This window comes from Arvicola amphibius, chromosome 10, assembly GCF_903992535.2.
Source record: "Arvicola amphibius chromosome 10, mArvAmp1.2, whole genome shotgun sequence".
Lineage (NCBI taxonomy): Eukaryota > Metazoa > Chordata > Mammalia > Rodentia > Cricetidae > Arvicola > Arvicola amphibius.
Genome location: NC_052056.1, coordinates 97,453,001 through 97,477,294, shown reverse-complemented (window position 1 = coordinate 97,477,294; position 24,294 = coordinate 97,453,001). Strand labels below are relative to the sequence as shown.

General features: G+C 54.1%; 1 protein-coding gene across 3 annotated transcripts in view; it reads left to right on the top strand.

Moving 5' to 3' along the window:
* Positions 1–11,401: 11,401 nt before the first annotated feature.
* Pdgfa (platelet derived growth factor subunit A) overlaps positions 11,402–24,294 on the top strand; it is a 19,050-nt gene continuing 6,157 nt past the window's right edge. For 2 of the 3 annotated variants that reach the window (XM_038346837.2, XM_042055930.1), the window contains exons 1-4: positions 12,396–12,788; positions 14,127–14,223; positions 18,986–19,090; positions 21,248–21,435. In XM_038346837.2, the coding sequence (XP_038202765.1) occupies positions 12,726–12,788; positions 14,127–14,223; positions 18,986–19,090; positions 21,248–21,435 (453 nt within the window). In that variant the 5' untranslated portion in view covers positions 12,396–12,725. Of the gene's footprint in view, positions 11,762–12,395; positions 12,789–14,126; positions 14,224–18,985; positions 19,091–21,247; positions 21,436–24,294 lie in introns of those variants that run through there. The other variant, XM_038346836.2, reaches the window with a different exon arrangement.

Below are 24,294 nucleotides of genomic sequence, written 5' to 3'. Positions count from 1 at the left end.
ATGGAAACCATCACAGATGGGGAAATGACAGGAAACTCTCCTTTTTTAAAATTTTATTTGTGTGTGTATTTGTGAAAGCAGGGTCTCTCACTGGCATAGACTTTGCCCAGGAGTCTAGGCTGGCTGTCTAGGGAGCCCCAGGGATCCTCCTGTCTCCATCGATCCAGTGCCATCACACCCACATTTTTACATGCATGTTGGGGACTGAACTCAAGAGTTTTGGTCCCAACCTGTTTCTTTTTCTTTTTTTCTTTTTTCTTCCTTCCTTCCTTCCTTCCTTCCTTCCTTCCTTCCTTTCTTTCTTTTTTGAGACAGAATCTCACTAAATTGCTCAGGTTGTCTTTAAACTTGCCATCCTCCTGCCTCAGCTTCTGATTTGAGTGCTGGGATGATAGACCCCTTTTCATTTTTTCCTCTCATATTTCTTCCTTTGGTATTCTCATCCCATTCCAATCTTTTGGCTTCATTGAAGATTCCCGTATGACTCCTTTGTTTCCTGTCCTAAGGCAAGGTGTCCTGGCCTGTAGAAGGCCATGCCATGCCCACTGAAGCTATATGCGGGTGCCTCTTTACAAGAAAGTCTTTGCCCTCACCTCATCAGTCCCCAGCAGAGGGTAACCATCCTGGTATAGCTCCCACATGCTAGTCCTCCAGGCCAAGGGCACACAGCCACAAACAATAGCCACTCAAGCACTCTGTGAGTGGGCCTGATTGGGCTACCAGGGTCTAGGGGTGAGGCTCAGAGACTAGGGATACCCCAGGGGCAGGGAAATAGCCTTGGTCTAAGAAGTACAGCCCTTCTAGAAGCAGGATACAGATAAGGAAAGAAGGTGCAGCTGAGAAGCAGGATGTTGCTGTTTGGTATAATCTCTGCTTTTCCCTTTCTTCAAGTCAAGGCTTCTCAGGTCCCAGCACTAGCAGAGACCAGCTATGAAGCCTCATTAGCAGGCTGGAAATGCCCGTGGGGTTGCAAGACAGACAATTCACTGGGTAATAGTTGGGAGGCAGTGGGACTGGAACTTGGGAACAGGGCTGTGTAAACAGGCATTCCTGGAGGCTAGGGAGATGGCTCAGTCAATAAAATCAGTTCAAATCCCCACCTAAAAAAAAAACAGGCTTGATGACTCAACCCTGTGGCCCTAGCTCTGGGGAGGGGAGAGACAGAAGGGTCTCCTGAGCTCACTGGCCAGCTAGTCTAACCTAGCTGTGAAGGCTGGATTCGGGGAGAAACCATGACTCAAAAACATCACTTTGGACTGGAGAGGGAGGGGAAGGGGGAATGGGGGAGGGGGGAATGGGAGGAGGTGAAAGTTCGTAATAATAATGATAATAATAATAATAATAATAAAAGAAAGGGAAAAAACCATCAAGTAGAAGGCCAGCTTGGTGGCTCAGTGGGTAAAGCGTTGGCACACAAACCTGATGGCTGGAGTTTGATTCCAGAGCCCACTGCTGGAGAAGATTGGATACTTCTTCAAGTAGTCCTTTGGTTTTTACATATTCACCATGGTACATGCACACCACACACATACACACACACACACACTTTACATATTTATATTCACCATGGTACATGCACACCACACACATACATACACACACACACACACACACACACACATGCACACACACATTTAGGAAAAGGGCGTGAATGCAGATCAGATTATCTACCGAGGTGACAGCAGCAGATGGGCAGGCCCGGTAGAGACATCCTCATTCCAGGGAGTGTAAAGCAGGAGAGAAAGCATGGGCCTGCATTGCGCCCTGGCTCCCAAACCATCAAGAGATGGATAGGAACCATGGTCTCTGGCACTGGAACAATCGCCAAGAAAACAAGATGAAGATTTTCCAAAGCTGGAAATACGGCTATCTCTGGTCTGAGTCCTGTCATTGAATGAGTTCTGTATTGCTTTGTGGAGACAGGATCTCACTCTGTAACCCAGACTGGCCAAGATCTCAAACTCTCCTGCCTCAGCCTCCTGAGTGCTGAAATTACAGATGCACAGGCCCACACCCGACTTTGCTAGTTTAAATCGTGCCATGCCAGGCCTTCTGAGAAAGGAGCCTTTTTTCATATTTGGGCCGCTTTGCCAGGCTGGTGCCCAGGTGTTGGATCACAGGACCACAGCTGCTCTGGATGCCAGCACTCTGTGGTTGCCAGCTAGGAACGCGTGGCCAAGGCTGGAAAGCAGCTGTGTCCCCATGCTTCCATCTGCTCTTGGGTTTTCACAGGTAGCACATCCTCCATGTGCTAGTCCCCAGAAGTGATCTGGAATCAGGACAGAAGTGCACTTTAAAATCTAGCTAATGGGTGAGCAAGATGGGTCAGCCTGTGAAGGCACTTGCCATCAAGCCTGATGACATAAGTTTGAGGCCCAGAACAGAGAAAACCAACTCCTGCAAGTTGTCCTCTGACATCTACATATGCCATGGCATCGTGTGCACGCACGTGCACGCGCGCGCGCGCACACACACACACACACACACAAACACACACACAAAACAAATGTCTCCAAATCTTGATACCATTAATAGGGCCTCTCATGGCCAGGCGGTGGTGGCACACATCTTTAATCCCAGCACTTTGGAGACAGAGGCAGGTGGATCTCTACGAGTTCAAGGCCAGCCTGGTCTACAGAGCAAGTTCCAAGACAGCCAGGACTATTACACAGAGAAGCCCTATCCTAAAAAACCAAACCAAAACAAAACAAAAAACAAACAAACAAACAAAAACTAAAAAACAGAGCCTCTCATCCCAGACACTCGGGAGGCTAAGACTGGAGGATGGCAAGTTCAAGGCTAACTTAAGTTACAAAATGAGTTTAGAGCCAGTCTGGGCAATTTAGCAAGACCATGCCTCCAAATGGAAAAGTAAAAAGAAGGCTGGGAATATAGTTCAGTAGTAGACTAGAATCCCCCAGTGAGGGGATGGGAGTGTGGCTCAATGCTAGGGCCCCTGCCTAGAATCCCCCAGTGAGGGGCTGGGGTGTGGCTCAGTGGTAGAGCCCCTGCCTAGAATCCCCCAGTGAGGGGCTGGGGTGTGGCTCAGTGGTAGAGCCCCTGCCTAGAATCTCCCAGTGAGGGGCTGGGGTATGGCTCAGTGGTAGAGCCCCTGCCTAGAATCCCCCCAGTGAGGGGCTGGGGTGTGGCTCAGTGGTAGAGCCCCTGCCTAGAATCCCCCAGTGAGGGGCTGGGGTGTGGCTCAGTGGTAGAGCCCCTGCCTAGAATCCCCCAGTGAGGGGCGTGGTTCAGTGGTAGAAGGTTGGCCTAGCATGTATGAAGCCAAGAACTGGTAGTCCGGTTAATATGATATACATACAAACGAAGCACACAATGAAAATCACGCTATGGTGGGGCTGGAGAGATGGCTCAGTGGTTAAGAGCATTGCCTTCTCTTCCAAAGGTCCTGAGTTCAATTCCCAGCAACCACATGGTGGCTCACAACCATCTCTAATGAGGTCTGGTGCCCTCTGCTGGCCTGCAGACATACACACAAACAGAATATTGTATACATAATAAAAATAAATAAATATTTTTAAGAAAAGAAAAGAAAATCACACTATAGTAACACATGGCTGAAGGATTTTGTTGTTCAGGCTTTTACATTTGTCCTAGATGTCCGACATCTTTGTCTTACTGAGTCTAGGTCATCATCCTCTTCTTCCTCTCCTCTTCTTTCTCCTTCCCCTCTCTCAGTCTTTCTCTTCTGGTGGTAGGGTCTGACTATGTATCCCCGGTTGGCAGCAAGTCTCTGTAATTCTTCCAAGAGCTGGGGCTGCTGCCTGTGCTACCACACTCAGCCTGGTGTTCTTTTCGCTTTGTACTGGGAGTCAGTACCCTCTCCTGCTGGCCTGTAGCTGGTGACTTTCTCTAAGCTGTCTGCATCCAGAAGCTGGTGGCCTCCCAGAAGGCTGATGAGCAAAGCAGGGATCATCTCTTTTTATTTTGCAAATTTTCTGTCTTGCAGAAAAGTTAGAACAGGACACTGAGGGCTGGGAGTGTGGTTCAGGCGTGAGCGTGCCTGTCTAGAGTGCGCAAGTCCTGGGATCCATTTCTAGCAGGGCATAGACCAAGTGGGGGATACACCAGAATCCATCAGGAGGTGAAGGCAGGAGGATCAGGACATTGACTACTTAGTGAGTTCAAGGCCAGACTAGGCAACACGGGATTCTGTCTCAAAAAGAAAACAAAACAGGGCAAAGAAAAGTAATGGGAAACAGTTCATCTTTCGCCTCCATTCACCATCATATCATCTATGTGTCTGCTTATCATCTATATCTGTCTGGCTGTCAATCTCTCTCTCCCCCCTCCTCTCTCTCTATACATAATCCATTTGTCTATCAACCAATCAGCTATCATATATCTATTATTTATCCTCTCTTTTTCTTCTTCCTTTTCTTCTACCTTCCTTTCTTTTTTCCTTCCTTCCTTCCTTCCTTCCTTCCTTTCTTTCTTTCTTTCTTTCTTTCTTTCTTTCTTTCTTTCTTTCTCTTCTCTGTGTAACTCTGACTGTCCTGGAATTTGCTCTGTAGAGCAGACAGGCAGACCTCGAACTCACAGAGATCTACCTGCCTCTGCCTCTTGAGTGCTAGGATCAAAGCTATGTACCACCGCCAGTTCCTGGCTTATCTAACAATCTTTTATCTATCTATTTATCATTATATATTACCTACCCACCAATCATCTATTATCTGTTATCCATCAACCAACAAATCACTTCCCCACCCCCTCAGCTTTCCCAGTCAATAGAAAGTGTGCTGCAGACATCAGGACCCTCCATTAGGTTCTGTGAGGTTCCAAGGGTGCGTAGTGATAACACCATGGGCACACTCTGGGGACTTCCTATTGATACCTGTCACTGGCTCAATCCGGCACCTCTGGTGGTTCTGTGTTGCTGCTGGCTTGGAGGGGTGGTTGGAGTCCAGGGCAAAAAAGAGCTGATGTGATTCACCTCCTTGTTATCAGCTTGTTGCCTTAAGGACCAGACTTCAGATTTAAGTGGCCCTGTCCAGCACCATGTCCCCTCAGTGCCATTCTTGGCCCCCTGACATTCCTCTCGCAGGAACTGTCATGCCACAGCAAGTGACCAGAGTTAAGAGCATGGGGCTATACCTCTCATCTGTTTCTTTATGTTGTGTCCTATGCCTACGTCCCAACTGGGGCCTATGGACATGGAGCCTGGTTGGCCATTATCTTCTTGGTCCTCTTCCCGCAACAGCAGCCTTTTCTCCCTAGAGTCTGTTCTCCAACATGCATGAGAGACCTCAAGCAAAGCCACCACTTCTGCCCCAGGGTCCGGTTGTCTGTGTTCAGAGCAAAGTTGAGACTCATAAAATCGGATGGCTCTGGCATCAAAGGACAGGGAGGCTAACTCTGGCAGGGCTGTAGCTTTTGCCTTGGACACTCATGCGTCACGTAGGTCGTGGTGGGGTTGGGCTCGGGGACCATGGAAGGAGCTGTTGATGCGGAGGTAGTTGTGCCTTGAGGAAGCCCACACTGGTCTGCCTGAGGGGACAAGGGCCCAGGATGAGGGAGCACCAGCTCTAAACACACATTCAGAGTCACAAAGAGGTCTACTCCCTCCATGACACTTCCGGATTCACTGAGTAGAAATCTTTAGGGACAATGGCTGGTGCCCATTATGACATCGTACTTTGTATCCCCCTCAATGGCTTCATTCTCTGCAGAAAAAAAACAACAACAAAAACAAAGACAAAGGCAACAAAACAACAACTCAGTTGAGCCTTTGCTTGTCACCTCAGTGCTCAGAAGGTGGAAGCAGAAAGACTTGAGTTTGAGGTCATACCTTGACTCAATATGAAAAACCAAAGTGTGTGTGGTGTGTGAGTGGGGGAAACCCCAACAAACTCAGCTTCCTTCCTTCGGACTTAAAGGCCCATGGTCATACCACCCCACTGCCTCTGACCTGTTTTGTCCCATCATCCTTTCCTCTTTGCAGGACTTGGGACCTGCTAAGCCGGTTCCTGCCTCAGGGCCTTAGCACTTGCTGTTGTTATCTTGCCTTGGAATTCTTGGTCTGGATCATTTTATAAATGCACCGTTCCCAGCCACCTGAAGTGACAGCCACTGGCTGCTTAATTTACTGCTTCCTAGATACTGTGGGTTCCAAGAAGGCCTGGTATACTTCTGCCTCTTAGTGTTTATCCAGATGCCAGGCACACATTTCTGAAGGCTACCTGCAGAGCCGCCTGTTGCAAGAAACAGACAAATCTGAGCTTCTGAGAGGTCAGTTTACCCAGAGTAAGACAGAAGTGAGGGGTGGCAGGGCAGTGTGGGTCAGAGCTGAACCCCTACGCAGGTCGAGTTCAGAAGCTAGAATCCTTACTTGGCTCAAAGAGGAAATACATGAACACAAGTTCTCTTCCTTGATTTGGGGGATTTTTTTTGAGACACCTCATATGATAGCCTAGGTTAGCCTGAAACTCACTATGTAGCCCAGGCTGTCCTAGAACTCCCAGTTTCCCTGCCTCAGCCTCAAGTGCTGAAATTATAGGCATAAACCATCATAAAGGGTTCCAGATACCTTTTCTATTTTCTTCTTTAAAATTTTATTTGTTTATTTTGAAACAGGATCTGTCCAGTCAGGTTGGCCTGGAACTTTTGAGCTTATCGCCTCAGCCTCCTGATGCTTCTACTGGACTGATTTCCACAGGTTATTTTTAGTGTATTTGAACCACATTTAACAGGGGGTATGGGATGTGTGTGCGTGCGTGCGTGCGTGTGTGTGTGTGTGTAAAATGAATAATAGCCATGTTACTTATTTAACTTCATACTTGCAAAATGTTACCACTGTAATCCACAGTAACTACAAAAGTTACTAACAAAAGTGTTATTCTGGTGGATGGAGAGATGGCTCAGCAGTTAAGAGCACTGCCTGCTCTTCTAGAGGACCTGGGTTTGATTCTCAGCACCCACATGGCAGCTCACAACTGTAACTCCGCTTTCAGAGGATCTGATGCTTTCTTCTGGCCTCTACAGGCACCAGGCATGCTTGTGGTGCACAGACATACATGAAGGACACTCATCCACCTAATTTTTTTTTAATTGAGTTTATCCTCTACCCTGCCTAGGATCCAGAGTCCAGAGTCTTCTGAGCCTCCACGCTTTGCAGGTACCAGTTCTGACCAGACACACCTGGAGGCCTGGTGGCCACCTGTAGCTTCAACTTCTGACCAGGACAGAATTTATTATGTTCTTTGGGTTTCCACTGGTGGTTTTTTTTTTTTTTTGAGACAGGATCTTATTATGTAAAGTCAGTCTATCCTTGCAGTTGAGGTAATCCTGTGCCCCAGCGTCCTGAGTTCTGGGATTATAACATGCACCACCATGCCTGGCTGGGCGTTCTCCTCTCCTGTTTCTTTCCTTTCTCCCTCCCTCCCTCCCTCCCTCCCTCCCTCCCTCCCTCCCTCCCTCCCTCCTTCCCTCCCTCCCTTCCCCTAAGGCAGGGTCTAATGTAGCCCTGGCAGGCCTTGAGCCCACTGTGTGTCTCAAGGATGACCTTGAATTCCCAATCTCCAGACACCAGAGTACTGGGATTACAAGCATGCTTCACCGGAGTCCTTTTTTATTTGGTGCTGGGAACAGAACCCAGGGCTTTGTCTCTGCTAGGCAAGCAGACAATGGCCTGTGCTACCTTCCCTCACCTCTAGGTTCTTCTTCCAAAAGCCACAGTACATTCCTTTACATAGGTCTTCATTCACAAAACATCCACAAGTCTATTGTGGGTTTGTAGGCTATTTTAAACGTAATTTCTGTTTGTGTATTTAAAAGTGAAAATAAAAACACTTACTAGGGAGTGGAAATCAGCCTGGAGCTGCCCTCCCACCCCAGCACAGACTTATCTTGTTTTCTGGGGAGCCTGAACTGGAAAGGCCCGATCCTTAGCCTGGGGGAAGGAGGGGGGGGCAAGATAATGACATAATTAAGGCTTGTGGCCGGGCACTTTTGATCTTCAAGGACCAGAGCCCACATGGCTGAGGCTCCATTTGGGTTAATTGCCCAGAACCAAGAAAGCCTTGCCCAGAGATAAAGGGAAACTGGTGTTTCAACATTACAAATTGTTCTGGGATGGCTCTGGCAGAGCCTGGATGCCTGGGGCCCAGCTGGCCCCACCCGCATAGAGAGGGTCCTGTGGATTCCTGGGGACTGCTGGGTGCAGAGACCACCTGCAGGGTGAAACAGACTTCCAATTTTGTTGTTTTTTCCCCCCAGATAAAGGAACCAAATTCAAGGCGAGCCAGGGACAGATCACACCAATAACGAAGTCAGCAGCACAGAGCAAAGGGGCTTGGGTGGGATGGCTAGACTTGGAGCTACCTATTCATATAGCCTTTGCATTCTTGCCTAGTGCAAATGCAAACTGGGCCATTCTAGTTTCCTGTCTTGGATCTCCCAAGGGATGGAACCCTGGGTCCCCAGAACTTAGTACCACCTGCTCTCTGTAGACTGGAAGAGGGTCCTAAGTCCCTCTGCCTCGGGGTGACTGTGTGAAATTATTTTGCAGGGTGAAAGACCGACATTAGTATCAGGGCTCAGTATCGGTGCTTGCAGCTAACGATCGCAATAACGATTGTAATAACTGAGCACGGATAATTGAGTTCCAAGTAGTTGCAGGGCACTGGCTGGCTAGGTGGATGAGTCTGGGGAAAAAGGAGTGCTTCTCGTTTAAGATGCGGGGCTATGGGGCGATTTCTCAGTCAAGTCCGATGGTCTCCCTCCTCTCATAGTCGTTGTCTACCCTCCCCTGTGTGCTCCCGGTCTTGGATGGAGAGGGCACCATCAAGGGTTAGTTGTTAGTTGGTTACCTCAGCTGCTCAACCCCTCTCTTGGGCTATTTGAAGCACTTGACACTTTAATTATGGGCGGGCAGACACGTCGCGCTGCGCCGGGGGCGCTGGAGACAGGCCGGAAGCATCCGCTCTGGGGGCGACCGGACATCCCTGGTCACCGCCAGGTGCACCTTCTGGTGCCGGTCCCCACCTCCTCGCCTAGCTCAGGCCTGCTGGTGTCTTCTTCCTCCAGGGACCCTCCACCTGACAAGTTTGCCCTGGTTGGGACAGGATTATTTGGGGGGTGGGTGCGGGTCTTTCTCTGGCATCGGACTTGGGGGTTGTTCTTAGTCGCTGGGGCGGGGATGCCCCGTGGAGCCTGGAGCGACGTACCTACAGGCTAGGGCAGCAGCCGCCCACACCTCCTCCGACTCTAAAGTATATTTAGCCTCATTATCAAATGTTTGCAGTGAACCGAGTGAACCGCCTAATAGCGGCTGGAAGTGAAACTCGAATCCCAGCCAGAGGGAAGCACGTGATTTCTCCCACCAGAAGGGATCACCGAGGCGCGGGCGGGACAGGTGCGGTGGCCTCGAGCGCGTGCAACCCCGCCAGCTTGGCTTGGTTTCTTGATGTTCTCTGGAAGCCTGACATCTGAACCTCACCCCCTCACACAGCCCCTTCTCAAGAGGCCAAAATGAGAACTGGAGTGTGAGCAGAGGGTCCCAAGGGGAACCGAGGCATGGGGTAGTCTGAGTTGGCTGGTTCTCCTTTATGCCCTTGACCACATGCTTTAGCCAGTCGCAGTTTTCAGAGACCAGGTGCCCATGTAATAGGCGTCTTCCGAGGACCTATGGGAGGGTGAGTGGGTAGGGGTCGCTGTCTCACATCAGTGAACCCCGTAAGCTTAAGGGCGCGTGCCCCAGTCCCCTCAGGCGGCTGGCGCCGGGCTGCACAAGCTCTTACCACCCTCGCGCGGCCGCTGTTGTTGCGGTCGCTATGACGACGGGTCGCGGTTTTATTTTTAATAGCGGTCGGCGATTAGAGCAGTGACTGCACCCAGCTCCCCGCAGCTCCCGCGTCCCCAGCGCTGCATCCAGGCCTAGCTTCACTCTGGACCCAGATGTCTCCTTGCGCCTTCAGAAATTCTCCCGCCCTACTCTGATTTCCAGCTGGGCGCCCCTGCAGCGCCAAGAGAGTAAGGGGGAGAGAAAAGCACCAATAGGCGGGGTCCCCAGGAACCCGCGGGCCTCCACGCGGAGGTGGTGGCCGGACGGGCGCGGCATCCCCTCCGCAATGCAACCCGATCTTCTTCCTGGATTCCCATATCCACCGTCACATCGGGTCGTCGAACTGCAAAGAGGTGTCCTCTGGCCCTCCCTGCCTGCGAGGAGCCCGAGGGCTTGGCAGGACAGGACGCGCAGTACTCTCGGTATAAGAAGGTGAGGAACTCTACCCAGGTCCAGCTGGGTCCTGGTAGTTGCCGCCAGAAGCCATCTAGTGAGCCTCCATCGCCAGAGCTGCACAAAGTTCCACCAGCACGGATAAGGCCTTGGCTTTCGAGGACCTCGAGGTGGGGCGCTTCTCAACGTTTTCCAGACTCCCTTGTTAGGCCAAGAGGGGGTGTCATCTCCTGAGCACCTCAGGTGTTAGGGCAGGGGCGTGGCGATGGGGGGAGGCTGCAGGCCTAAGAAAGTCTGTGTAACAACAGTAGATGCCAGTTCCAACGATTCTTAGGGGAGGCTCGACACCCCTGCTCTCCCCAGGTATTTGGGGCTAGGTGAGCCGCCCTAGAAGGGCCCTTCCAACTTGGCCTTTGAAATGCAGGAACCCGGGGAGCTGGGGATAAAAGGCTCCTGCCCTGTTGCGCCTTTGTCTGGGGACAAAGGAGATGGGGAGGGGGTGTCGACCGGGGCAGGGTGCTCGGGTTAATCCACGTGATAAGGAGTGAACTGGACGGGCAGTATTCTCTATTGCACTCCTATCCGTGGCACGTTTTGGTCTTCGGAGCCTTAGGCTTGTCTAGCTTTGGGATTTGAAAGATCCACAAATGCCCTAACTCCAGTGCACGGCGAGGCACTGATAGTATTGGCCTTGCCGTCGGGTCACTTCCCACCTGAAATCCGTCTCGCAGTGGGAGAACCATCCAACCCTACTCAGACTTCTGCCCCCGTGTCGCTTCCCCGCCACCCAGTCTGTGCTATGACTTGGCCGGAGGTGGCGCTCTGCGTTCCCTTGGATCCCAAGGCAGAACCCAGGAGTTCCTCACCCGTGGCTTCTTTTCTGTCTTTCCTTCTACCCCCTCAGCTCCCCGGGTTCAGGGTGCGGCTGGGCCTTCGGCCAGGGGCTAGGGATCTGGAGGGTGCAGGGTGTCAAGGTGGCGATGAGGCAGGCGGCAGCCTCCTCCCCGACCCGGGCTTCGTTTCCACCTCCATACAAGAGTGCAAGTTCCTCAATCAGGTGTCCCAAGCTTTGGCTCTGGGGCGCGGGCGCGTGGCAGCCGTCAGGTGAGTGCCCGAGACGCGCCCCTAAACCCGCCCCGCCTCTCCGCAGAGACTCACTCCCCCTCCTTTTATGGAGAGGGGAAGGCTGGAGCCCTGGATCCGCACGGTGGGAAGCGGCCCGAGCGCCGGGCGGGGGCCGGGCCGGCTCTCATGCCCTTTTTGGCGCAGCAGCTCTGGGCGCTGCCCTTTACTGCCGCTGGGGCCCGAGAGAGAGGCGAGCCGGAGACGGCCGTGCTTCTGCAGCGGCCTCCTCCCCTCCCCGCCCGGTGCCGCAGGATTGCAGCTGGCACTGAAGGGTGGGCAAGCTCGAGGGAGGGGCGCTCCGGGAGCCCCGGCGCCTGTGGGCTCCGAGCCGCGGGCGCCGAGCTTGGATGCATTTAGCTGCCTGCGTGAGCGCGTGTGTGGCCACTGCAGTGGCGGTGGCGGCCGGGCCCGATCTGGCCCGCGAGACCCCTGCGCGCTTCCGAGGTGCGGGTCCCGGGCCGGAATCCGGGGGAGGCGGGGGGCGGGGGAGGGGGAGGGGCGCGGTGGCGGCGCTATAACCCCCTCCCTGTCGCCGGCCGGCTCCACACGCGCGTCCTGCGGAGCCCGCTCAACTCCGGGAGCACGGCCTGCCTGCGCCTTCCCCTTCTCCACCTCCTCTTCTGGTCTTCCCGCGGCTGCTGCGGCGGCGCCAGCGGCGCCAGCTCGGCCCTCTGCCCGCCCTCCGGCCCGTGCGAGCAGCGCAGCGAGGCCCCGGGCGGGTTGGTTGCTGCCAGGCGGCGCGGCCGCGGGAGCTGCCCGGCCCCGGCGGGAGGAGGGCGGAGCGCCGCGCCGTAGCCGAGGGCGCGCCGCGGAGGGGCGCACGCAGGCCGCCGGGCCGCGCTGTGCTGGGCCGCCGCGCCGTGCCCGGCCCGGGGCGGCAGCGGCGAGAGGAAGGCCCGGGGACAGGCTCTCGGGGCTGCCCGTAGCCTTCAGGGAGAAGCGAGGCGGCCGCCGGTACCGGACCGAGAGTCCAGACAGGTGATCGGTGGTGCGGCGGGAGCTGCAATCACGCTCCGTAGTCCCCTCCCGGGGCTTATGGCAGCAAATATGCGGATTTACCGGCCGGGTCGCTCTTAAAGCCAGCGACGGGGAGCGAGCGCGGCGGCGGCCAGCACGGGGAACGCACCAAGGAAGAAGCCCAGCCCCCGCCCTCCGCCCCTTCCGTCCCCACCCCCTACCCGGCGGCCCAGGAGGCTCCCGGCGCGACTCTGTTCCTCCTCCTCCTCGCTGGCTCTGCACTCGCTGCTCGCGCCGGGCGCGCTCCGCAGGCTCCCTGCTCTCCGCGCCACCCTCCTCCGGGCCGCGCTCCCTGAGGGATGGTACTGAATTTCGCCGCCACAGGAGCCCGGCTGGAGAGCCCGCCCCGCGGCCTCGCCTCCCTGCCGAGCTTCCAGCGCCTCGGGACGCGATGAGGACCTGGGCTTGCCTGCTGCTCCTCGGCTGCGGATACCTCGCCCATGCCCTGGCCGAGGTGGGTGCCACCCCCGCGCCTCCGTCCCTTCTTGGCTCCCTCTGCGCACGCCCCCCTCGGCTACCTGTTTCAAGCTCTGCGAAGAGCATTTCGATTTTTGCCAGGGTGGTGTAATTTTAAAAAAAAAAATTCCCAACTGGGTTCTATTTTCTGCCATGCCCAAGTGTGTCTGGTGAGTTTCCAGCGCGTTGCGTCGCTCCGCCTTGGGGAGGGATGGGGGGGAGCCGCGAGGTGAACCAGTGGGCAGAAACTTCGGGGGTCTGTAGGTGCCTTTCCAGAAGGGGCAGCCCGAACGCAGCGGACAATGCAGTAACGGGGTGAGGGCAGCGGGAAAGGGGGTGTGTGTGAACTGACCATGCCCTGGGAGGGGACTAGGGCGGGCAGTAAGCAGGTAAAGGAGGGTGCGGCTGAAGTCTGGGACTGGGCAGGGTGGGCAGCGCCCAGCCGCAGTCCCCAGTTCCCGGTCCCCAAGCCCAGTCGGACGCGGGGCTGGAGCAGTCTCCGCCCGCCCAGGGCCTGCTTACAGGTGGCTGAGCGAGGCAGATGGGGCCGGGCCAGGCGCCCGCGCCCTCCCACCGCTACCACCACCCCCAGTCCCCGGGAGCTTTGCCGTGATGAATGACTTTCCACAGCCCCTGTCGTGGGAACTTCGTGGTTGAGTCCCCCAGCGACCCTGACTCCCTTTAAAAAAAAAAAAAAAAAACTGGGAGGGAGAGTGGGGGAGGCTGAGCGGTGGGGGTGGTCTGGGCAGGGACCGGAGAGGCGCGAGGTAGATATTTAACCCCTTGCATTCCCTGCAGCCTCTTTAAGCCCCACTGGATTTGGGAGTCCTAGTCGGCGCTAGGGCCGTGACTGGGCCGGAGCCGGGTGGGGCGACAGCGCGCTCGTGCGTGTGGGGTGCGCGAAGACCCTCTCCCCTACGGGCTCGGCCCAGGATTCCCGGTAGTGAAATTGAACCCTCAGGCTAGATTAAAGTGTTGGGGCTCCTGTGACTCCAGGCATGGATCCGTGACGCATTTCAACCCTCTCTTTCTACATGTGGATTTAGCGATTAAACCAGAAACTCTTCGGGCCCCTAGCTGCCCCCGGACACCCTGGGGAGGGCCAGATCGCGGGTGCTTTTTTTGTCTGAACATGTCAAGGCGGTGTTGGGGTGGTTTTTTTTTCTTACCAAGGTCAGACAGACAGGAATGGGGTGGAGGACTAGGGGGGGGGGTCCCATCTAGCCCCACCCGAGTCTCTGGTTCTAGAGCTTGGCGGGGTTCGGGCGGGGCTGCGTGGCCCCTGGGGCCTGGCTGGAACCCCTGGACGCGTCCTGACGGTGTGGTCTGCTTACAGGAAGCCGAGATACCCCGAGAGCTGATTGAGCGGCTGGCTCGAAGTCAGATCCACAGCATCCGGGACCTCCAGCGACTCTTGGAGATAGACTCCGTAGGTAAATCGCGCCCCTGCCCCTGGCTGCGGGAAGGGCGCGGGCGGCGGGGCGGGCTGTCCGCGAGAGGAACCGTACCCAGCGCTCGGCCGGGCCGGGTGCTGCGCAGGAGCGCACCGAAAGGTCAGACTCCACTCGCCGGCCATAAACGCCCAGGCATATGAGTCAGGCGTTTCTCCTGCAGCCGCCACTTTCTCTCCCAGCGGCAGCCGAGGGTTGCTTCGCTCGCCCGGGGGTTGTTTTTGCATTTAAGGGAAACGCAGCGGGTGTGTCACTGAAAGTTCAGCTTTAGAGTGTGCCGAAAGACCCTGCCAGGTGTGCGGGTCAACGGCCGCCTCTGGCCCTGGAGCGCGGGAGCCCGCCGGGAGAGCGCGCGGCTCTAGCAGGTCTTCCGCCTGGCAAGGGCCCCCAGAGCGTTAAGAAGCTAGTCGGTCCGGGCCTTTTGTAAACTACTCTCCCTGATTCCTTGATTGCCCGGGGCTGGGTCCCTGTGGTAGCCACAGGAGGCCAATGTTTTTCTCAACCTTATCCTGTTAAAAAGGCGCGCCTGGGACACATGCGCTTCGGGCTATTTTGGGGGCTTCCAGCCTCGGGCTAGAGCCAAGTCCCTGTAGAAAACAATTTGTAAATGTAGGATTGGATTAGACTCGGGTCGACAAGTGCTAAAATAGAGGGTCATGGGTGGGGGTGGGAGAGGCACACTGTGTGCTGGAGGACAAGGTCTCCTTCTCGGTCTTTTGTGACAATCTTTTCAAAGTGAACACTTGGCCTGGGTATTCTTTTTGACACGCTGGGATAAAATATACCAGCTTAAAAAAATGACCCGATGAGTTTGTCAGGAGGAACTAAAGGGCGCTAAAGTGAAGAATTCTGAGTGACAATCTCCCCCGACCCCACCCCTGCAAACTTTTCAGAAAAGGGGGAGTGGTGAGAGAATTAAGTAAAAATCACATGGCCTAACCATTTGGAAATTTGTACCTAATTATGGTGGTGGAGAGGCCTGAACTGTTTTTGTTGCATGCCAGAATCATTTTTTTAAACAAGGCGGCCCCGTTTCTGTAGTTTCTTGACCCAGGAAATCCTTGGCCTGATCCTTATCAGGAGTGGCAGGCCTAGGGTTTACCTTGGAGATCAAGGGTGGGACGGGGGGGTTTTGATCTGATCCCTTGGTGTGCAGGCCTGGGTCACTGGGGAAATACACCCGTAGTTTTTGCTGGTCCCCAACTGGTCCCCAAAGGCTTTGGAGACCCGGGGTGCCCTGCCTTCTTGCCCTGCTTAAACCAGGGCTGGGCCTCCTGCTGGCGGGTTGCTGGGGGGAAATGGGCCATTCACTTTTCTGCTGGGACCATTCTTATGCTGTTCTTTACAGCCACGCCTCCCCAACCCCCCACCATTAATACTTTTAGCAGCGTGGTTCTGTTAGGTTAAGCCGGTGTACCCAATGGGGGGCTGGAGGCTTCTGGGTTGGAGCCTCCTCAGGAGGGTCCAAAGAGAAAAAGCAGTCCTGCCCCTGGAGGTTTCAAATTGCTTCTGTAAGAACGTGTGTGTGTGTGTGTGTGTGTGTGTGTGTGTGTGTGTGTGTGTCCGTCCCCTGTGTCCCTGTCCCAGGGGATTTAGGACATCCACCCTCTTCAGTCCACCTGTCAGACACTAGGGGGTCTCTGGAGGTCTCTATGGGAAACTTCTGAGAACCAAGTATGGTTTGGGGCTTTGACTTGAAGACTGGAGGAGGACCCTTTGTGACACCAACCCCAAATGGGGTCTCTCTGCAGGTCTTTCCCCTACTCTGGTGTGGAAACTAACTGGAGTCTAGTCTTTGGCCTGGGGAAGAGTTGGCTCTCCTCCTTCTCATTTGGTTCCTTCTGGAAGTGCGCTCTGTGGCTCAGGCTGCAGACTTTTGTGGTGATCAGTCAGTTTTAGAGTCAGCTGGAAGGGGTCCTCACTGGGGTGTTCCCAGGGGTGGCCTCTCCAGATGAATTCTTGATGTCTCTCTATCTAGGTTGCAGGCAGCAGAGAAAGACTTGGGTGTCCCAGGCTCCCCAGCCAACGCCTCATCTAAGTGGGTGGAGCTTTGTGATTGGCACATGGCTCCTCTAGTGGGCTGGCGGCATCCCCATTTTCCAGATGGGGAAACCCTGAAGGCATCTCCTCCCAACCTTGCAGCTCCTTAGCTGTGTGGCCCAGCTCCAGAGGTGGCAGGATTCCAATACATTGCTAAGAATGTCCCTGAGCCCAGAGCATTCCATGCTGAAGTCAAGGAGCTCTTAGTGGCCTTTCAGTGTGGCTTTTGGGTCCAGAGACTGGCATGCAGCCTTGCTGTGAACTGCATCTCAGGAGTTCAGGTCAAACGTGTGTGTGTGTGTGTGTGTGTGTGTGTGTGTGTGTGTGTGTGTGTGTGTGTAACGGGAGCTTTGTTCTCTAGAGCCTCTGGCCAGGCGCCCATGGGTCATTGAGTAACTTATACATAAACATCCCATCCTATACTATAATAGCCAGGACAGGGCTATGGGATTTTGTCTGTCCTTCCTCTAGTGGTCAGGGATTGTCAGTGAGATATCTGCATAGGACAAAGGAAGATGATTTGGTTGACCTGAGAGGGGCTTAGCCACTAATTCATGATAGGCTCTCGTGTCACACAGGGAAACATCCTCAGGCTCCCAAGAAAGAACTCTGCCTCACATCAAAGATGCCACGGTAGTGGATCAACCATTAGCTGTGACCGCTTCAATTTTTTTTAAAGATGATGGTCTCATATAGCCCAGGTTGCCCTTGAACTCTTACATTGCCAGGGATCTTCTCCTGTCTCCACTTCCATGGAGATAGGTTTTACAGGCAGCATCACCACGTTTATTTAATGTAGTGCTGGGGATGGGACCCAGGGCCTCATGTGTTCCGAACCCTCTTCCAGCTGAGCTGCATCCCCAGTCGCTTTTTGTTGTTTTGTTTTCTGAGAAGGGTGGCTTGCTTTGCCATCACATCTGGCCCGTTACCTGTCTTGATCTGGGCACCTGTGAGTAGGAGGTATAACCAGTCTCTATGGCTGAGTTTCTGTCTGCATTAAGTTCAATCAAGAAACCTTGGGTCAGGGAATTGAGCCTACTGGGCACTGGACCTGGAGGGCCCCAACTTTATTTTGGTCTTGATTTTTGGGGTTTTAAATTTAGACTTGATTATTTTTTCTGAGACTAGATCTTGTGTATCTCAGGCTGGCTTTGGATTTACTTTGTGTCTTGGGGATGACTTTGAACTCTTGATCCTCCTGCATCCACTTCCTGGGGAAGGGGGTTCACCACGTGCTTGTCTGATTTGTTCTTGTTCAGTATCTCTGGATTCTAGAGCCCTTGCTTCTGCAAAGTCAGTGACACCTGCTCTGTGCATGTTGAGGCAAGCAAGGCATCGGGACCACAGCTGGTACCCCTGCCCACTCTCCCAGGTCCTGTGAGTGGATGGCCCATTCATCTCCTGTTGGTTTGGCCATGGCAGGATGGTCATCACTAGGTCGTGACTCATCATGCCACTGTTTTGTGAAGAGATGCTTCTCTGTAACAGTTGGTTGACGGGAAATTTTTACTGCATGAGCAGTTCCGATCTTATTTTGGGTCTTTTAAAAAAAAAAATCCGTGCCATTGGAACATTGAGTCATTTAAAATAGTTTTTGGGCTCGGATTCATCGTTGACACTCACACCTTAGACGAATCTTTGCTTTTCATCTTACGCGTGTGGGTAGCAGACATCTCAGGGTAGAGGAGGCTGGCGTGTCTCCTGTTGGTTTGCAGATACTAGGAGGTCCCTCCATTTGGGCAGAATGTCACTAAACATTGGGTGTCCCTGGGGAAGAAGTGGCAGGGAAGGGGAACTTCGCTTGGAGTCTGCATGGTACAGTTCGGGAAGGCCAAGTATAGGTTACATTGGGGACTGATCTGTCTACACAGCCTGTAATGGAGCTCTGTGTCCTCCTGTCCCCAGGAATTGAACATTTTGGGGGGGGGGTATTATGTCCCACGGGCAAGTTCTCCAGGCTGATCTTAACTGTATTCTCCATTCTGAGGGTAAGGGTAGCCCCATCTTTGCTGGACACCTGGTGGCTCTCAATGTGTGAACACTCCTTCAAGCCACTGGCTTTTCTCCCACCCCTTCTTATTCCCTGGGCCCCCAGGACTCTAGCCTCAGGCTTGACTCTGCACCTCGTTTTTTACTCTCCTAGCAGCTGCACCCCTTTGCTGTTTCTCATGGCCTCTGGCCCTCAGAGCAGGCTTATTTCAGGAACAGTGGAGGTTGGCTTGCAGCCCAGTCTGGCATTTGCTTCCGATGCCCCTCAGAGGTTAGGACACTTCATCAAAGCCTGCTTTACAAGAGGGGAGGCCCTGCACACACAACAGCAGGAGAGAGGCCGCCGCCCTTCCCATCTTGGCTTTGGCAGATAGTGGTACTGCTCAAGAACCAGGCCCAGCTGGGTGGCCTTGGGACCTGCTGGTCCCCGTCAGAGGTCACATCGCAAGGGAGAGTACCTGAATGCCTTCTTGAAAGGACCTCAGGTTTTCACGGAGGGCTGCAGTTCGGGGACTTGCCCACCGACAAGATAGTAGGGGGTTGGTTGGAGGTGCCGCGTTGGAAACCCCATCTGGGAGCAGAGGGTCTGGGGTTGGGGACTGAGCTGTTGTCTCCTTGCTCTGAAGGCTGCCGTAGAAGCCTCGCTGTTGAGGTCTCAGGGGTGTGGTCACATAGGTGTGGGCACTGGTTACCTTCTTCTTCTCTCCAACTGTAGGGGCTGAGGATGCCTTGGAGACGAGCCTGAGAGCCCATGGGTCCCACACCATTAAGCATGTGCCCGAGAAGCGGCCTGTGCCTATCCGCAGGAAGAGAAGTATTGGTGAGCATGGGAGAGTGTGCAGTAGCTGTGAGGGGGCAGGTCCCCACTAGAGCTGGGAGTGCTCCCTACGTACTCGTGGACAGGCATAGCCACCTAGCCTTCCTCCACCACACAAAGGCTTCGCTGGCCTTCTGCCCTCCCCGTGGAAGCCGCCCTCTTTCTCCTCTGTAGAGTGTCTCCTGCCTGCCCTTCTGCAGTCTTGTGCCTGGGCCAAGAGTTTCCAGGAGGGGAACATTATAAATTCCTTAAGTGCCCGGTCTTGTCAGGGCCTGTCTGCAAGGAGGCTTCGTTGGAAAACGTGGCCAAGCTTAATTTCCAGTTCCTGATGGGAGCTCCAGCGTGCTCCTGGGCTTCAGCTGCAGAGCTGGGTGTATGCAGCCTGGAGTCCACTGGACACCTCCTCCTGTGCCCCTTCCTCATTCACCTTTGTGGCTAGGCTTTCCCCTGGCCCTCGATCTGGGGGAAAAATTAGATTCTCCCAAGACCTGTGCGTTCTCTTCCTGGGGTGGGGTTGCAGCTATGACCGCTCAGCTGCCTGTGTACCGTTTGCCAGCTGGCTGCTGGGTGATTCTGAGCAAGTGGATTCCCTCTCTGGGAGATTTAGTTATCAGTAAGATGGTGGATTTTATCGATGCCTTGTTGGCTAGCAGAGAACTTTCCTGAGGTGAGAATAGATGGGAGTTTCCAGCCAGGCCTCAGTCATCCAGCTAGGACTCTAGAACCCCTATTCCTGATGGAGCTGTGTGTGTCGGGCGGGCAGGGGGGCACACTGATTGCAAACTACTCAGACAGCTAAGGCCTCTGTATGGAACTCACTTGGAACACTCTATATAAGATTGGTGGTGGGAGATAGAGAGGGGCCGAGTCCAGTTGCCAAGTGTGCCTGGCCCAGTGTTTTGGGGGGGGGGTTCTGTGTTAGAGGGACTCATAATCCAGAAGGACAGTGCTGGCCTCTGGAGGACAGAGAGGAATCTGGGCCCCATCTCTGTTCATTCATGTGTTCCTTTCTCACCCCCAGGGAGTTTGTAAACACCGCATAGCTCCCCTGGGGTGTGTTGGCAGCTGTGGGTGTGCCTATCCCTTGTGTCTCCTAGGTATGGTTCACTTCTACTGGTTAGCTGGCCTGAGTCTCTTCTATCCTGAGGACCCTGGCCCCCCCTACTCCTTCCAGCTCTGAGTCTAGGGCTGAGGAACGTTTCAGTGTTGATAGGGCAGCAGGAATAGTCAGTAGATAGCCCCCAAAGACTTCCTGGTAACCTCAGCCTCCTCTCACCATATTGGCTAGTCTCAAAGCTGGACACTACCAGGCAGCCATTTTATCGTAACCAATGGGGTCTAGGGTTCGATGGGGTTAATGCGGATTGTTTGAGGAAGAGAAGGGTGTGTCCCCCGTGGTCCCGAGGGGATTTCTTGTCTGCTGTGCACACCTGGCAAGCAGTTGGCCCCAGACTGGTTGTGTTCACCTGTGTGATTAGTGCAGGGAAGGAAATAGCTGCCTCCTCCTTGGGGGACAAATAAGTGTAGTTTTGCTGGCTTTCATGACCAGGTCCCCAGCTCTGGGCTATGTGGAGACTGGGGTTGAGCCGCTCCTCTGCTCTCCCATTTCTTGGCCTGCAGAAGCAAGGAGAGGGGTACTAGGGATGGAACCATGCCTTGTGTATGCTAGGTAAGTGCTCTGCCACTGAGCCACACCCCAGCCCCTCACTGGGGGATTCTAGGCAGGGGCTCTACTACTGAGCCACACCCCCAGTTCTTCACTTGAAGGGATTCTAGGCAAACATTATGCCACTGAGCCACACTCCTAGCACTTCATGGTGTGGGCATGGGGGGAGAGGGTCTAGGCAAATGTTATATTGCTGAGTCATTTTCCTAGCCCTCTTCACTTTCGAGACAAGACCTCCCTAAGTTGCCCAGGTTGCCCTTGAACTATGTCTGTTGCTTTGATGTGAGTTTCAACCCTGTATAATCAGGGGCCTATTGGCAACCAGCATGTTTTTTTTTTTTTTTTTTTTCATCTGAAGCTGTCACAGTGATGAGCTTTGCCCAGGTCTAGCCTAGGTGGGCATCTCCGGTTTGGATCGGAGATTGGAGGGTCATGTTTGTGTGCTACTGGTAGATTCCTAGATCTCCTGAGTCACAGTACTCTTGTCTCTGCAGAGGAAGCCATTCCTGCAGTTTGCAAGACCAGGACGGTCATTTACGAGATACCTCGGAGCCAGGTGGACCCCACATCGGCCAACTTCCTGATCTGGCCCCCGTGTGTGGAGGTGAAGCGCTGCACCGGCTGCTGCAATACCAGCAGCGTCAAGTGCCAGCCCTCAAGGGTCCACCACCGCAGTGTCAAGGTGAGAGCCCTGCCCTGTCTGGTCGTCAGCCTTGCGGGATGCTCTTGGCTGGTATGTGTGTGGGAGAGGCGGGGGCATGGGTGGTTTGAGAGGGTGGGACATATGACAAGGTTGTTAGCACACAGTTCTGTACAAAGCCAGGGGACTGGCTTCAGTGACTTTCAGGAGTGACTGCAGGACATTCAGTGGTCACAGCGTGCTTCTGTCATTGAGGAGTTGTGGACGCATGTCTCTTTATCCTAGATAGGGTAGTATCTCGATTGGACTCTGATGGCCAACCAAAGGAGGTGGTTCACTCAAGTCTAGCTTGCTGAGGAGCTGAGGAGGTTATTTTGACTCATAAATAAGCAGCTGTAGCACAGGAAAGCCCGCCATGGCCTTGGTGATACCCGGAGAAGTCTATGTCCCTAGCTTCCTCCCAGAGAGTCGGTCTCCTCTCCTCTCCCCAGCGATTGTTACTGCTTATATGCGTGTGTGCTTGTGAATCTTGTAACTTTCTGAGCTTGTTTCATTAGCCTCCCGGGGTCTTACTAGCCCCCTCTAGGAAGGAGTGTTTTAACTCAGAGGGAGCAGCCACTTATCACCTTGAGAGGTATCTGAGGCCCCCAGTTGGCATACATGGTCATTATTGTATGGATGACTGTGGAACTTGAGTCTGTTCCTGTCTGAACCTGTGTGTCCCTCTGTGCTCCTGGGGGCTCAGTTCTTGGCCTCCTTGCAGGATGATGGAAGGTTTCTAGCTCCCAGGGGTTTGGTTCCGCTTTGGGCATGGGTCTAGGAACATGGTTGAAGGCCGGTTGTCTGTGTTGCCAAGCCGGAGCCCTTTGTGCTCCACCAGTCAGACACTCTCGGACAGCGGCTCTCAACCTTCCTAGCGCTGCAACCTATCAATACAGTTTCTCATGCTGTGGTGCCCCCCAACTATAAAATTATTTTGTTATTTCATAACTGTTTTACTACTCTTAGGACTCGTACTGCTGTGGGACACCCCTCCTCCCCCCAAGGAGTCACAGGTTTCCATGGACTTGTCTGGCGTGCTCTCTGGGTTTGCTATCCACCCTAAAGGTTGGACAGGGTGCTGGCTTAAGCACCCTGATAGCTCATGTGACCTGGACCTGCCTCAGCCTTTCACTGGGCCTCAGGGTTCCCACTGATGCTATATCAAGGAGTCCAGAAAACTGCCATCTTGTTCTTTGGGTACAGACGATGGGTTTGATTTAGGATAGGTCTGTCTGTTTATTGATCTGTCTGGCTTCATTCCTTGCCTGCCTGCCATGATTACCTTGTGTAGTCTAGACTGGCTTAGCACTGTGTAGCCCAGGCTGGTGTTAACCCTCCCTCAGTGTCCTGACTGGAGTTACAAGAGTGAGCTCTGGAATAGCTTTTCCGTGCTGGAGACATGTGCTGAGGCTCTAGTATGACCAGGTGTGGAAGGGTTTTGACTTGGAGGTTTTCATTGTCCGGCCCCTGGGATAAGGACTGTCCATTCCCACTGGCACTGCTGCCCACTGGGATTGATTGCACCATCTCTGTGCTTTACGGGACTGTGCCTTTACCCGTTACCCCATGGGGCTCGTTTGCCCGGTGGGGTCTGGGTCAGTTGAAAGGGACCAATCTAGCCCTGGTTGTGCTAGGCTCTTCCATACTTCCTCCTAAGCTCCCACCCACATACACCACCACTGCCACCCACCCAGAGCTGGGAGGGGACATCCGGCCCCTGTTCCTGCAGGCTCTGGCAGAGGGGACAGAAGGTCAGTGGAACAGGAGCCCCATTGTGGATGCCAGCTCTGCAGCGTTTGGGGTGGAGGCTGGTGATGACCTGGATGGAGGGAGATGGGCCCAAAAGTCCCAGACTCAGAGTCAGCAGGGTGGGGCTGATGATGAGGCTCATAGCAACCATATCTACCCTGTATGATATGTGCCATCCACCCTGGTTCTGGTGTGTGTGTGTGTGTGTGTGTGTGTGTGTGTGTGTCCTTTCTTGTGGTGCTGTAGATTAAACCCAGAACTTCTCATCATAGGCAAGCATTTACTACTGTGCCACACCCCAGCCCCTCACTGGGGGATTCTAGGCAGGTGCTCTACCACTGAGCCACACCCCAGCCCCTCACTGGGGGATTCTAGGCAGGTGCTCTACCACTGAGCCACACCCCAACCCCTCACTGGGGGATTCTAGGCAGGGGCTCTACCACTGAGCCACAGTCTAGTCCCTCACTGGGGGATTCTAGGCAGGGGCTTTACCACTGAGCCACACCCCCAGGTCTTTGTAGTTTTTATTGTGAAAGAGGGTCTAAGTTAAGGTACTCAGGCTGGCTTTAAACTTGCTCTGTAGCCTAGGCAGGCCTTGAACTACTACTTCAGCCTCTCAAGTGCTAACTGGGATGACATCTGAACAGCCTGGGACCTCACCCTTTTGGCCTCCTGTGCCATGCCTGTTCTCATTGTGTGCTGCCCGAGCCCAGGAGCTAGCAGTGTTCTCCAGACCTTGCTGTGAAGGCTGGAGAAGGATGCTCTGTGGGCCTGCACAGTGGAGCACAGGCTGGGCTTGTGAAGCAGCTACCTGTGGTGTTTGGCCTGACCAGAAGTGAAGCCTCATCTGTCTGCATTGCATGGGACTGCCAAGGGGTCATCAGGTCGTCACCTCTGAGCCATTGTTTGACCTGGCTTCTGGGCTATATAGGGAGGTTCATTACTCAGTCTTGTGCTCAGGGCCCTGCTGGGTCAGACTTCAGGCTTCGTTGTGCCCCCAGCTTGGCTAGAGTCTGGAACTGTGTTCTAGGGAAAGTCCCAGCTGGGCTCCATCAGGCAGCTCGTGCAAGGATTTCAGAGAAGGTGGTCAGACTGGCTTTCATTCTGAAG